This window comes from Amblyomma mixtum, chromosome 1 (genome assembly GCF_055824585.1).
Source record: "Amblyomma mixtum isolate Tamu chromosome 1, ASM5582458v1, whole genome shotgun sequence".
NCBI classification, from domain to species: Eukaryota; Metazoa; Arthropoda; class Arachnida; order Ixodida; family Ixodidae; genus Amblyomma; species Amblyomma mixtum.
In genome coordinates, this window is record NC_143012.1 from 130,577,894 (window position 1) to 130,591,767 (window position 13,874).

The following is a 13,874-nucleotide window of genomic DNA, read 5'->3' on the forward strand; positions in this document are numbered from 1 at the left end:
GCTGGCACCGATGGTGCTCCAGCCGATTTCCGGGGATGGAGTGTCGTCTACCGGGGACGCCATGAAGTCCATGTCTGCCGACGAATCGTCAGCCTGAGGCGCAATCTGCGACGCTGGTGCCGGGCTGCAGGTCTTGGTGTCAGCGGGTAATGTGGCAGGTGTAGGCGCGGCGGCACCGGCGGCGTCGACGAAAGCAGGCGGCTGCGACGCGTCTATGGGCCCAAAGGTGTTGGCGTCCCTTAGAGCGTGGAGTTGGCTAGCAGTGGACGCTGCGGCGACGACGAACGCTGCCGGCTGCGCCGCGGCCGTCGATCCGGAGCTCCCAGCGTCGCTGACAGTGTTGGTTGCAACAGGATTTTGCGCGGTGACGTGGGCGGTTGGAGTAGGCCCCGCGGTGGCGGCGTCAGTGGGTCTGGGCTGCAGGGGCTTCGTCAGACGCTGCATTGCGTGATGTTCTGTGGTTCTGCGGCTATCAGTTTCCTTATGTCATTGGTTTTGGCGCCCCTCTAAAACCTAATGTATGGTGAATGTTCTCCGGGAGGAAAGTGATTGTGGATGCGCTTGTATTGACTATCACCTATCAACGCTACATGTGCCAATGAAAGAAGGGGAGAGGCTTACCTTGTTCCGTCATCTTCCGTTGACTGGAGTCCATGGTAGAGAGAGGGTGCGGTAGATGGTTCTTGGCGATCACAAAATGAACAAGGGAGGGGAAATTAGCGATATGCAGAATTCGTGGAATTGCCAATACACTATTTGAGAGTTATTTAAATGCACGGAGGAAATGGACAACGATACATGACACAAAATCTGGATTTGGTTTAGTAAACCTTGGCGATCCCTTAGGTTCTGTTCAGGATCCTTTTGTTCATTGTTTATATCAATGACATTGCTAACATTCCTCTAACTACTAACGTTTTGCTGTATGCCGATACAAATGTGTTTTTTATTGCGAAAGCAATAGTGCTTGCACTTTCAGCCCGTCGCGTAACGAGGCCGGTAGCTTCCAAGCGTGGCCTAACTCCTGCTCCTGCCACGCGCGGCGCGCTTAGCGGTCCGACGTCACAGCTGCAAAAGCGGCGCTCCAACTTGCGCCGTCGCGTAGCGTGGCCGCAGCTACCAAGCGCGGCAACTCCTCCTGCCGCGCGTGGCGCGCTTAGCGGTCGGTTCGGGTGTCCACCGAGATGACAGAGAATTACTGCACCATTTTCTTTCCTCAAAAAGCGGTGAGTTCAAAGGGCAAGGCATGGCGCAGTAATTCTCTGTCATCTCGGTGGACACCCGAACCCCAGGAAGGGAGGAACGCCACCACCCGTTCGGCGCGATGCCTTGGCCTTTGAACGCAACGCTTTTTGAGGAAAGGAAATTCTCTGTCATCTCGTTGGACCCCCGAACTGCACCGTACAGGAAGGGAGGAAGCGGGAGGGAAAGAATAGGGAAGCTTCTAGACAATCATCCGTTAGCGTCAGCTGCTCGTTTTGGCGACCGAGGCACACATAGATCTCCCAGCTCTCGTGTGGTGAGTGTAATTCCATGTAAAACAAATGGGCAAAACTTTCATAATTAAGCTTTACTAAGAGCACTACCAAGACACACCACCAGGCAAGCCAGGCGCAGCCAGGGCTATTGCTTTCACAACTTACCGGGCTTAACCAAGCTAAGCCTCTGCCAAATGTTTTCACTCACTAACCTACAAACACTTGAAAAGCAATCAAATGCCTGGATGAAAGAGTTAATGATCTGTCTGTCTGTTAATCAACTTGAATTGAATGTTAACAGAACGAAATTCAAGATTTTACACCGAAAAAATAAGCCAATAGATCAAATACATCTCACTTCAATTTAGTAACGTATGAATTGAAGAAGTGCGTAGCGTTCGGTTTCTTGCTGTGTATTTCCGCAGTGATCTAGAGTGGACCGATAACGGGAATAATGTCAGATTCAAAACTGCCTGGTTGTCATGTGTCATTTATCGATTAAGACACCTTCTGCCGCAACAGGTTAAAAACAATTGTTGTTTGCTCTGGTTCACGGCCACCTAGTATATTGCAATCTAGTATGAGATACCTGCAATAAAACTCATTCACATAAATAATTTTCTTTCCAGAAAAGAGCCTTACGTGCCTTATGTCCAAGTAAAACTGATGAAACAAATCTCTTCAAAACTTTTCATGCACGCAGTTTCCTTAACTGATACAACTTTAGTTTAGCTATTAACATACAACATAAAATTAAGGATTATTTCACTTCTTTCCGAAATATGTACCTTTCTAGAAACATTAAATCCGATTTGCGCATGGTTTCCCTATCTAACACAAGATTCTGAACGAATTATGGAACGCAAAGTATAATTAATCAAATTGCAGCTTTATGTAATGGTCCAATATTTAGGGGAATCCCTCAAGTTGGAGTAGATTTGTAATAAGGGAGTAATTACTCATTGACATCCACCCGAGCGCAACCATACGGCTACAGAGGAAAGCTGTACAGCTTTCTCAGAAACTTCGTAGTTAAAGAAAAATTCGTCCTAGCCCGGCGATCGAACCCGGGACCACCGCTTCACCAGAGCAGTCGCTTTATGAACTGAGCTAACCGGGACGGCAAGCTTATGATAGGGCGAGAGCGAATTGATCAGTAACTCGAAGTGCGGGCTGTTTTGGTCCAATGTTTAGGGGAATCCCCCAAAGTGGAATAGATTTGTATTAAGGGAGTAATTACTGACTTGACGTCCACCCGAGCGCAGCCGAGCTCCCGGACCAGGACGAATTTTCTTTAACTACGAAGTTCCTGAGAAAGCTGCATAGCTTTCCTTGGTAGCCGTATGGCTGCGCTCGGGTGGATGTCAATGAGTAATTACTCCCTTATTACAAATGTACTCCACCTTGGGGGATTCCCCTAAACATTGGACCACCACAGCTAATTACTCCCTTATTAGCTTTATGTAATGCACACCCATCTTTAATGGAGATATCTCAAGAACCTACGAGCTCTATAGCCTTTAAGAAGAAATTGAAGTTGCTCTTTCCTCGTTTGTAATTTTGTGTTTATTTGAGTGAGTTGGCACTGTTTTTTATCATTTTTGTGGATTGTTCTGTTTCTTGTATATTCGTACTACAGCGTCTGATCATGGAAGCATGATCATGGAGTATGTCCCGTCGGTTCCTTGTGTCGCTGTCCTTGTGCTTTCCACGCTAGTTGCAATGTCGGAGTCACTAACGAGTACAGCGTCTGTTGTCAATTCTGCAACCGATTTTTGTTTTTCTAGTTATAAGTTGAGCTGTATTTTTCTGGTTAGCCAGTTCGGGCCTAACGGTGTCATGTTTGTGTTTCTTGTTAAGATTTTAGTATTGTCTTTCTCTTTTGTCTTCTACCCTAAAGTATGCTGTTCTTTTCTTGTAAAGTGAGTTTTTTTTTTATTGCATATCAATTGCTTTAGGGGAACACCAACACTGTGACCAACACTGTTGCCACATCGAGTTATTGATAAATTCCCTCTCGCCCTACCATAAGCTTGCCGTCCCGGTTAGCTCAGTTGGTAGAGTGACTGCTCCGGTGAAGCGGTGGTCCCAGGTTCCAACCCCGGACCAGGACGAATTTTTCTTTAACTACGAAGTTTCTGAGAAAGCTGTATAGCTTTCCTTTGTAGCCGTATGGCTGCGCTCGGGTGGATGTCAATGAGTAATTACTCGCTTATTTTATTGCACATGTGCATATGCGTTTTTTTTCATGTTTTTTTTTTATTCCATATGTGATTAGCATATGTGTAGGCCTCGTCAGGAGACATGCTTTGTGTGCCTCCTTTTGCCTCTCCCCGGTGGCATATTGTAAATTTGGCCGAATAAACTTTTCAAACTTTTCAAACTTCAGCGAATCATTCAGAGCTTTCAAACCAAATCATCAAGAATTCCTAGTATTCTCCTGAAATATAATTTTACAACCATAAATGAGTTGCCAATACCTCTAAACATCTACACGGTTGTCATCCATTATGCAACTGTTATTCTAATTTTGCTATTTTATTTACTTTTCGTGCTACCCCTTCTTATATCTTGAAACCTGAAAAAAAAACGACCTAGGCCCAAATGATTTCACGAGGACCAAACAGAGACGAGGAGACAACGGACAGGCGCTAAATTTCAACTATTTATTGATTTTAAAAACGCACGAATTTATAGCCTCAGGTGACGCCCACATTTTTTCAGCACGTGCCTTATTGCAGCCGTGACTTATCGCCTCGCACAAACATTATCGCACAGAAAATCGTACTCCGCCGCGTACAACCTAACCGACGTATCACTCACGCACAAGGCTGCCTTTTTCTTTATGTGAAGGGCTTCCAATAAAAGCCTCGCCTGCTTGCTCTTGCTTCTGCCTAGAATACTAGCCTTTTCTAGTCGAGGTGCACACTTGCACGTGGTAGCATGGCTGACAAAATTGGCATATTTATCTTTATTATTCTCTACCTTTTTATCATGTTTCCCAAGGCGCTTGTTGATGCACCTGCCCGCTTGCCCTATACAGGACTTGCAATATTACCTGACAGAAAAATGCCATAGGGTAAGGAATTTCTTTCGGATAGAGTTCTGGGAAAGAAGCCAATTTTAAATGTCTTTGTTTGGGTGAAAATTGCTACCAGTGTATATTCGTGCGTGTGTCTGGACCTCCTCGTACAATGAGCTATGGCGCATTTAGGTAACTTCATTTTTATATTTTCTTGTTGGTACTGATTAAACAAGATGAGGCGACTAACCTTCATTCGTCAGTCTAAAGTGTGAATGGTGTGTTGTTTCCTTAGCATAGATGTTGAATCAGGTTTCCTATATTTGCTAACAATAATAAACCGCACAGCTTTTTTTTTTGCACATGCTCCAGTTGCATGATATCGTCAAATTATGCGAGTCCCATACCACAGCCACGTATTGAAATTTAGCTCTGACGCAGTTGTTATATGCCAGATGGTCAGTACATGCACAAGCAGCCTGAAGTTTTTCCTTCAGGAACCGCAGTTTGCGAAGCGCAACAGCCAAAGTTTCTGATGTGTGCATCGATCGTATTAATTTTTAAGCTTAACGCTTGGGCATTTGTATGCCTCCACCTCTGAAATATTAGCGTTTGAAGCTTCTTTCTAAAAGTACGCCGGAATTTCGTCCTTGCTTCTCGTAACAGAACCATTTTTCAATGTTTAACGGCATAACCGAATTTGTACACCAGTGAGAAATAGCCTGCAAGGTGTACTGTAATATGTTTTGTGTTTTGTGCACGTAATTGTTTTAAACAAAAAACAGTAATCGGGCAGGAAATTCCCTAAGGATAACATCAAATAATTCGTTGATAAAAAGATATCCGGGCCCAAGGCACATCACTGGGCCACACCAGAAGTAACACCTAACAGCCGTGAAGAACAGTTTCTAATGGGGACGTACTGTTGCCTCTCGCTATGGTAGGCTTTGATCCAATGAGCGATAAATGGAAAAAGACCAATGCATTCGAATTCAAACAGCAGTTTTGCATGCAAAACCCGGGCAAAGCCTCTGGAAAAGTCTTCGATCAAGACCAATTCCGTCCAACACAGATCCGGCATCATGCACATTCGATACGAGTCGTGTAACAGCAGGTAAGGCTTTCCGAAAAGCATGCTAGAATTCTGGTAATATCTGCATGTTAACTATGTGGAACTACGGCTGTGCCACTGCAGACGTCGCTAACACGCTAACCGTTGCAATGCATTTTTTCGCCCAAATCCTCACCTCTTCTCCCCTGCCGGCCTTGTTAGTTGACACGCCGGCGATCACTTTGGCTACCGTGTGATCACTTCAAGATGGCGGCATGGCTTCGCGTGCCGTGCACACCGACAGTTAGCAACACCTCGGAATGCACCCGGCCGACAACCGAACCGTCGGACTAGCATCAGCAACCCCATCGTCTTCGACAGCCTGTAACACGTCACATACGAAAGACGTCAACCTCCCGCGCACTGGGGGCTCTGTGGTATTGGGATCAGGGCAGCGTGGACGGGCCGAAGCAGGGATGAGGAAGGACGGAGACGGGGTTACGAGGAGAAAACAAGGGAAAACTTTAAACAGTCTATTTACATGATCTACAAGTAAGATGAACCAGTCAAGAATTAAAAATTCATAGCGTCGAGCAGACTGTACCAGCCTTGTCGCCAGGGCTCAGAGCGTTCGTTCCCACTTACGACGCTTGTTCAATACCCTAAGGCTCCGGCCCTTCACAATGTGCGGGCCAATTAAACACGAGTCACAGATCGGAAGAAAAAACACCGTGGGAATGGACGAGGAGGATTCGGAGGTCCGCTGCTACTTCGCCTCAAGCGGCATGTGTCCATCCAAACACAGGTGGAGCGCTGTGGACACAACCTCGGCGGGATCTCTCCAGTCGGGAGGGCTCTTGTCAGAGAAGGTAAATTACCGGAAGACACCCTTCCCTTCTCCCGCGTCGTCTGTCCGTCGTTGGTCGCTCCTTGCGGGGAACCAAAGGGAAGCTCGTTCGCACCGAGCCGAGCGTGGGAAGATCTCTATAGGCTACTTCCCAGCTGTATCAGATTGCAGTTTATCAGCTCGGAAGCAAAGTAACTTGCCCCTTTCCTCCTCCCAATCCCTTTCCCTCCTTTCGTTCCGTGGTTTTGATAAAGGCCCGAAATAAACCGCCGAGGGCACATTTCGTGGGTCGGCGTAGCACCTTAATTGCTGCAATCAGAGCCTGTGTCTTCTTAACGCTTGTTACATGGTGTCAGAAGTGGGATTCGAAGCCGCGCGAGAATGGATGTTGTCAAGCCTCCAGAACCGCTACACCTGGCAGGAAACTTACGAAGAAACTGGCAAATGTTCAAGCAAAAACTGGAGCTTTTCTTCACGGCAACGCCTAGCACGCCACCCAGGACGGAAGCCGCCAAGACCGCAATCCTTCTCAGTGTCGCTGGGGAAGAGGCCCTCGACGTCTATAACAACTTCTCTTTTGCACAAGGTGAGAGTAGTGAAGACAACCAGACCGTACTGCAAAAGTTTGAGGAGTACGGTGCTGATGACGGGAACGAGATGTATGAAAGAAACGTTTTTCGCCTTCGTATGCAGGATGAAGGAGAGTCATTTGAGCAATTTCTGCGGCATTTAAAGAAGCAGGCGAAGCTGGGTGAATTTGGCGTGCTGGAAGAATCCATGATACGAGATCAGGTTGTTTTTCGTACTAACGATCCGAAGATGAGGGGAAAAAATGCTGCGAGAAAAAGACCTAACGATACAGAAGGCAGAGCAAATGTGTAAAGCGGCCGAGGTGTTAGTGCGGCAGAACGCCATTTGGTCGAAAGATACCCTGCACGTAGACTACACCCACAAATCTGAGCAGAAGCGGAAAGCTTTTCGTTGCCGGCAATGCAACAGAATGCATGCAGAGAAGGAGTACCGGGCGTATGGAAAGACATGCTATGCCTGCAAGAAGCCAAGCCACTTTGCGGTATGCTGCAAGCGTCGCCCGAGCCGACAGATACTCGTAGATCAGGCTCAAGAAGATAAGGCAGAGGACGGGTTCGAGCGGAAACATACGTGGCCACAAAATCAGGTTCAAGGTGGACACAGGTTCGCAAGTGAACATAATTCCTGCGACTGTTTACCGCCGTCTCAAAAAAACTCCGAGCCTCCAACAAAGTACTGCTGTGCTGAAAGCTTACAATGGCAGTGCCATGAAGCATGTCGGTCTCGACACAGAGGTTCTTTTTCTGAAAGGTGTGGCGCAGGCGGTGACGTTCTTCGTGGTGAAGAAAGGCCGCCAGGCCATATGAGGACTGCAGGCATGTCAGCAGTTTGGGTTAATTGCAAAAGCTGTTAATACTGTAAAACTCCTCGATGTTACCAGCAATATCCTGATTAATGAGGAATCCCACACCTAGTTCTCGCCTATCTGCTAATCCACGATAGCACAGTACATGCCCACCCTTTAGTACTGTATACGCCTCATCTGTTCTCCTAACCTCACTAAGCCCTATGACATCCCATTTAATACTGGCTAATTCCTCCAATAGCACTGCTAAGCTAGCCTCACTTGATAAGGTTCTTGCGTTAAACGTTGCCAGGTTCAGTTTCCAATGGCGGCCTGTCCGGAGCCAGAGATTCTTAGCACCCTCCGCTGCGTCACAGATCTGACCGCCGCCTTGGTCAGTTGCTCCGCAGCCGCTGGGGACTGAGGGCCGAGGGTTAATTGGTTTGTTCATAGAAGGTTGTGGCCAAGTACTACACCAGGGTGGCCAAATCCTGTTCTGGTGAGGAAGTGCGTTGTCGGTTCTGGTCACCGAAATCAGGCCGCACTCCAAGCCTGGTTATGCAATTCCATCACACGCGGAGTTTTTTTTTTTTTTTTCCGGTGGAGAATTGCGCGGCACCGAGATTCGAACCCCGGTCCTCTTGCACGCGAGGCGGATGCTCTACCTCTACGCCATCGCTGCACCAGAAGCATGAGGGCTTCTAACTCCACAGACAGGATAGAACTAGCAGAACTATCGAAGTTAATAAATAAGCGCAAGGTAGCCGACATAAGAAAGTTTAACATGGAGAAAATCGAGCATGCTCTAAGGAACGGAGGTAGCCTAAAATCAGTGAGGAGAAAACTGGGCATAGGTAAAAACCAGATGTATGCGCTAAAAGACAAACAGGGCAATGTCATCAGCAATATGGATAAGATAGTTGAATTAGCCGAAGAATTTTACACAAATCTATACAGGAGCGAATGTAATCATCAAGTTACTGAGAGAGGCAGTCGAGCACAGCAATGGGACGTCCTGCCAGTAACGAAGGAGGAAGTAAAGAAAGCCTTAGGTGCAATGCAAAGAGGGAAAGCAGCTGGTGAGGATGAGGTAACAGCAGATTTGTTGAAGGACGGAGGAGAGATTGTGCTACAAAAACTAGCCACCCTGTATACGCAATGCCTTGTGACCTCGAGAGTACCAGAAGCTTGGAAGAACGCTAACATTATCTTAATTCATAAGAAAGGAGACGTCAAGGACTTGAAGAATTACAGACCAATCAGCTTATTGTCCGTTGCCTACAAGGTATTTACTAAAGTAATCGCTAATAGAGTCAGGACAACCTTGGACTTTAGTCAACCAAATGATCAGGCAGGCTTTCGTAAAGGATACTCGACAATAGACCACATTCACACTATCAATCAGGTGATAGAGAAATGCGCAGAATATAACCAACCCCTATATATAGCCTTCATTGATTACGAGAAAGCATTTGACTCAGTGGAAACCTCAGCTGTCATGCAGGCATTGCGGAATCAGGGTGTGGAAGAGTGTTATGTGAAAATATTGGAAGATATCTATAACGATTGCACAGCTACTATAGTTCTCCATAAAGTCAGCAATAAAATTCCAATACGGAAAGGTGTCAGGCAGGGAGACACGATCTCGCCAATGCTCTTCACTGCCTGCTTACAGGAGGTATTCCGGGGACTGGAATGGGAAGAGTTGGGGATAAGAGTTAATGGAGAATACCTGAGTAATTTGCGATTCGCTGATGACATTGCCTTGCTAAGTCGCTCAGGACATGAACTGCAAAGCATGATTAATGAATTAGACAGGCAGAGCAGAACGGTGGGGCTAAGAATTAACATTCAGAAAACCAAAGTAATGTTCAACAGCCTAGCAAGGGAACAGCAGTTCGCAATTGGTAGCGAGGTGCTGGAAGTAGTAAGAGAATATGTCTACTTAGGGCAGGTAGTGATCGCAGATCCGGATCATGAGAGGGAAATAACTAGAAGAATAAGAATGGGGTGGAGAGCATATGGCAGGTTCTCTCAGATCATGAATGGTAGCTTACCAATATCCCTGAAGAGAAAAGTATACAACAGCTGTATCCTACCGGTACTCACCTATGGGGCAGAAACGTGGAGGCTAACAAAGAGGGTTCAGCTTAAATTAAGAACAACGCAGCGAGCTATGGAAAGGAAAATGATAGGTGTAACGTTAAGAGATCGGAAGAGGGCGGAGTGGGTGAGGGAACAAACGCGGGTTAATGACATCTTAGTTGAAATCAAGAAGAAGAAATGGGCTTGGGCAGGGCATGTAATGCGAAGGCAAGATAACCGCTTGTCCTTAAGGGTAACGGAGTGGATTCCAAGAGAAAGCAAACGTAGCAGGGGACGGCAGAAAGTTAGGTGGGCGGATGAGATTAAGAAGTTTGCGGGGATACAGTGGCGGCAACTGACAAAGGACAGGGTTAATTGGAGAGACATGGGAGAGGCCTTTGCCCTGCAGTGGGTGTAGTCAGGCTGATGATGATGATGATGATGATGATGATGCAAAAGCTGTGGATTCGGTGAAGTGGACTAAGCAAGCACCGGAAAAGGTTTTTCCAGACTTGTTCCTGGGCACGGGTTGTGTCGAAAGGCGGTACCGGATGGTTCTACGAGCGGATGCTGTTCCAGTCGTGCATCCAGCACGGAGAGTACCTCTGGCTCTCAAGGAGCCTCTCAGACAAGAGCTGGAGCGCATGGAAAAGTCTGCCATCATCAAGAAGGTGGATGAACTCACAGAATGGGTGAGTCCTTTGGTTATAGCGCGTAAAAAGAATGGAGCGCTTCGTGTCTGCACCCCCGATAGGCCGTGGCATCGCGCAGGAATTGACCTCTTCCAGTTCGGAGGCGCCTCCTATGTGGTACTATATGACGCCCACTCGAATTTCCCTGAAGTGGAGCAGCTAAGAGGCAAAACGGCAAAAGAGGTCATAGGGAAAATATCCGCTATTTTCTCGCGCCACGGCATCCCTGTAGAAGTTTGGACAGACAATGGGCCCCAGTTCGCTTCGAGAGTTTCGTCTCTTTGCGCAAACGTATGACTTTCACCACATCACGTCGAGTCCTGAATTCCCGAGGTCTAATGGGTTAGCGGTAAAGGGGGTTCAAATAGTGAAGCGCATCCTTAAGAAGACCAATGAGTCGCGCAGTGACTTTTTGGTTGGGTCTGTTAGCGTATCGCTCTTCTCCCCTGAAAGATGGCCGTTCTCCTGGCGAACTGCTACAAGGCAGGCACCTCCGTAGTTCCCTGCCTCTGTACAACGAGCATCCAAGTGTCGCAGTGCTCAAGCATCGGCAGTCCTCGGTAGGCAAGGTAGTGTCACCACTCAAGGAAGGAATTCCAGTTCGTGTCCAAGGCGACAACTGGGCACGCACAGCGACGGTAGTCGAGAAAGCAGCACCGAGGTCGTACGTGGTGGAAACGGAGGACCAGCGGCTCCTGAGACGGAACAGGCAACACCTACTACCCATTCCCGAAAACGTCAGCAGCCCTGCAAAACGGTCTCAAGGAAGTGAAGACCAGATTATGGACAGCCGAGGGGGACACGCGGACACGGACCAACAACATATGGTTGATCCGACACCCGTAATTCACGGATCAAGCCGGGATGCCGCCAGCCTTCAACAATCGCAAAGGCCTAGACCAAGCACGGTGGATCACACTGCTCCGACGCCTGGCACAGATCATTCAGTCAACTCGCCAAGCCTACGAAGATCAACCAGACAACGTGCGGAACCCCGAAGGCTTTATTATGACAGCAACTTTCACCAAGTTTCATAGTTTTTTATTGGAAAGAGAAGATGTATCAGATTGTAGTTTATCAGCTCGGAAGCAAAGCAACTTGCCCCTTTCCTCCTCCCAATCCCCTTCCCTCCTTTCGTTCCGTGGTCTTGATAAAGGCCCGAAATAAACCGCCGAGGGGACATTTCGTGGGTCGGCGTAGCACCTTGCTGCGATCAGAGCCTGTGTCTTTTTAACGCTTGTTACACCAGCCAGTCATCTTTTTTTGTTGAGGTCATCGTGCGGTCATACGACCTGGGGAAATTGCCTCTGCTGTTGCCGCCACCATGGTCATCTCGGTCGATACAATCTGCGCCTTAATCCTCTTCGGCTGATGTGCAGCCCTTTTGTTGGGCTCGACGCGCCGTCTGCAGCGACGACAGTGGCGCCAGCGGGACTGGGCTACGTGAATAACGGCCGGTTTCAGCACGCTGAGTGTGTGTGTGTATTTGTGTACGCGTTTGCTTGCGGTGTCCCGTTCTGGGAAGTGTTTTGGTCGCGCACACGTGCGCCCGCCGGTGGCTCCTTACCCTCTCCTTCGAGGTCGAGAAACGGCCGTTGCCCCCTCCTTCACGGCCGAGAGACACTGCTGGCTAACCTTTGCGGCAGCCTTTGTCGGCGGCTGCGGCAGGGGGGGAAGCGTGGCGGCGCAACCAGGGGACGGAGGCCCCTAAATCGGTTGTCGGCGGAAACGCGTCTGTTTGGATTCTCAAGTTCGCTCAAAACCGACAGCGGACCGACAGCGAAAGGGAGTCCATCATGGTGCGGAACGGCTCCGACTTGACAGCGAGAATGTGTATATCACCTTAGTTGCCGCCAAAGGACTCCTAATTCCACGGAACGATGGGTGAACAAAATACACAAATCGACCATCTGTGCGTGGGAGGACCGGCGAGAGTGTGAAGGTCCCGCCTTTTTGTCACGGGTGGAGGATCGGCGAGAGGGTGATGTTCCGCCCTTTTGTGGGCGGGTTTCGTCAAGAAATGTGATTGGCGATGTTCGAACAACCAAGTTTCCCCAGATAGGTACCTGGGGAATTGAAAATGTATAAAATGTGGCTTCAGTGTGCTTCTAAAGGAGAGACTCCTGATAACCTGCTATGTAAATAAAATCGTCTGTCTTGTCTGGCAGTAACCGGCTGCACCTTATTCCGCACGTTGCTGGAGAGAAGAACAACTTCGGAGACCATCCCGAGGTACGAACCACAGTGCACTAACATATCTGGCGCAGTCGACAGGACCTCCAGCGATGGGCGAATGAGAGCAGCAGCGGTGGACGGCGGACGAGACTGGTGGCGTGGACGGCGGACCCGAGAACGTCACTGAGGAGCCAGCGGCCTGCCAAAGCGAGTCCTTCCAGACCTGTGGAAGAAGAGAGTACCGCGGAGAGACTCTTCAGAAGTCAGGCGAGTGCCTCTTGGTTTCCTGTCGGGCGCAGTTGATGACAATGCCATATAACTTGCGAGACAGGGAGGTTAACACCACAGATGCGGAGTCGGACGGGGTTGAAAGCTTGCAGGAGTTGGCGGTGATAAGTGAATCGGCGGGGGATCTGAGTAGCGCCATGGCGGAAACAGCGTCGGAGCAGCAGATGAAAATGCTGGAGCTTCGATTTAAAATTGCTGAAGCAGAAAAAGAAAAGCAACGCTTGATTCTGGAGAGCCAGAAGTTGCGAGCCCAAGAGCGGGCTGAGTCCCACGAAGAAGGTAACAGCGGAGCGCTAGCTGTGGATAGGTCAGAGGAGGATAGGCGCCTAAAATATGCATCCTTATTGAAAGGAGTACTAGCACCGATGCCGAGTAGGGAATTCCTAGTGCCCGGGTGGTTTGAGGATGTGGAGGCGACTCTTGATTCATATGACGTCCCGTCTGAGTGGCGGGCCGGGCTTGTCTTGCCACAGTTGAGTTAAAGAGCACGCGGATTGCTTTCTACGTTGACAGCCGAAGAAAGAAAGGACTATAAAAAAATGAAGCAAAGTATTCTAGATGGATTGAGGTTGTCAGCAGCAGAATATAGAAGGATGTTTGAGGGGTCGGCAAAAGCAGCAGATGAGACATGGGGCCAATTCGCAATCCGGCTGGGAAACTATTTTGAATACTATACAAAAACCTCGAAGGCTACCACGTTTGCAGAATTAAAGCAGTTAATGGTCACAGACAGGTTGAAGGAGTGCTTAGCAGCTGAGGCACGGGCTCATATTGTTGTCAATGAGAATCAGAGGTTCCTTTCTCCGGGCGAAGTGGCCAAGCTGGCGGAGAGTTTCGACGAAAGCGTGAGATGCAAACCAG

The 13,874-nt window shown here is 48.5% G+C and overlaps 1 protein-coding gene across 1 annotated transcript; it reads left to right on the forward strand.

Moving 5' to 3' along the window:
• The first annotated feature begins 10,409 nt into the window (after window positions 1–10,409).
• LOC149367605 (uncharacterized) lies at window positions 10,410–11,587 on the forward strand. The gene is made up of 3 exons (XM_089575015.1): window positions 10,410–10,550; window positions 10,647–10,716; window positions 11,004–11,587. Exons 1-3 carry the CDS (start codon window positions 10,410–10,412, stop codon window positions 11,585–11,587), a joined length of 795 nt encoding a protein of 264 aa, XP_089431141.1.
• The last annotated feature ends 2,287 nt before the right edge of the window (window positions 11,588–13,874 follow it).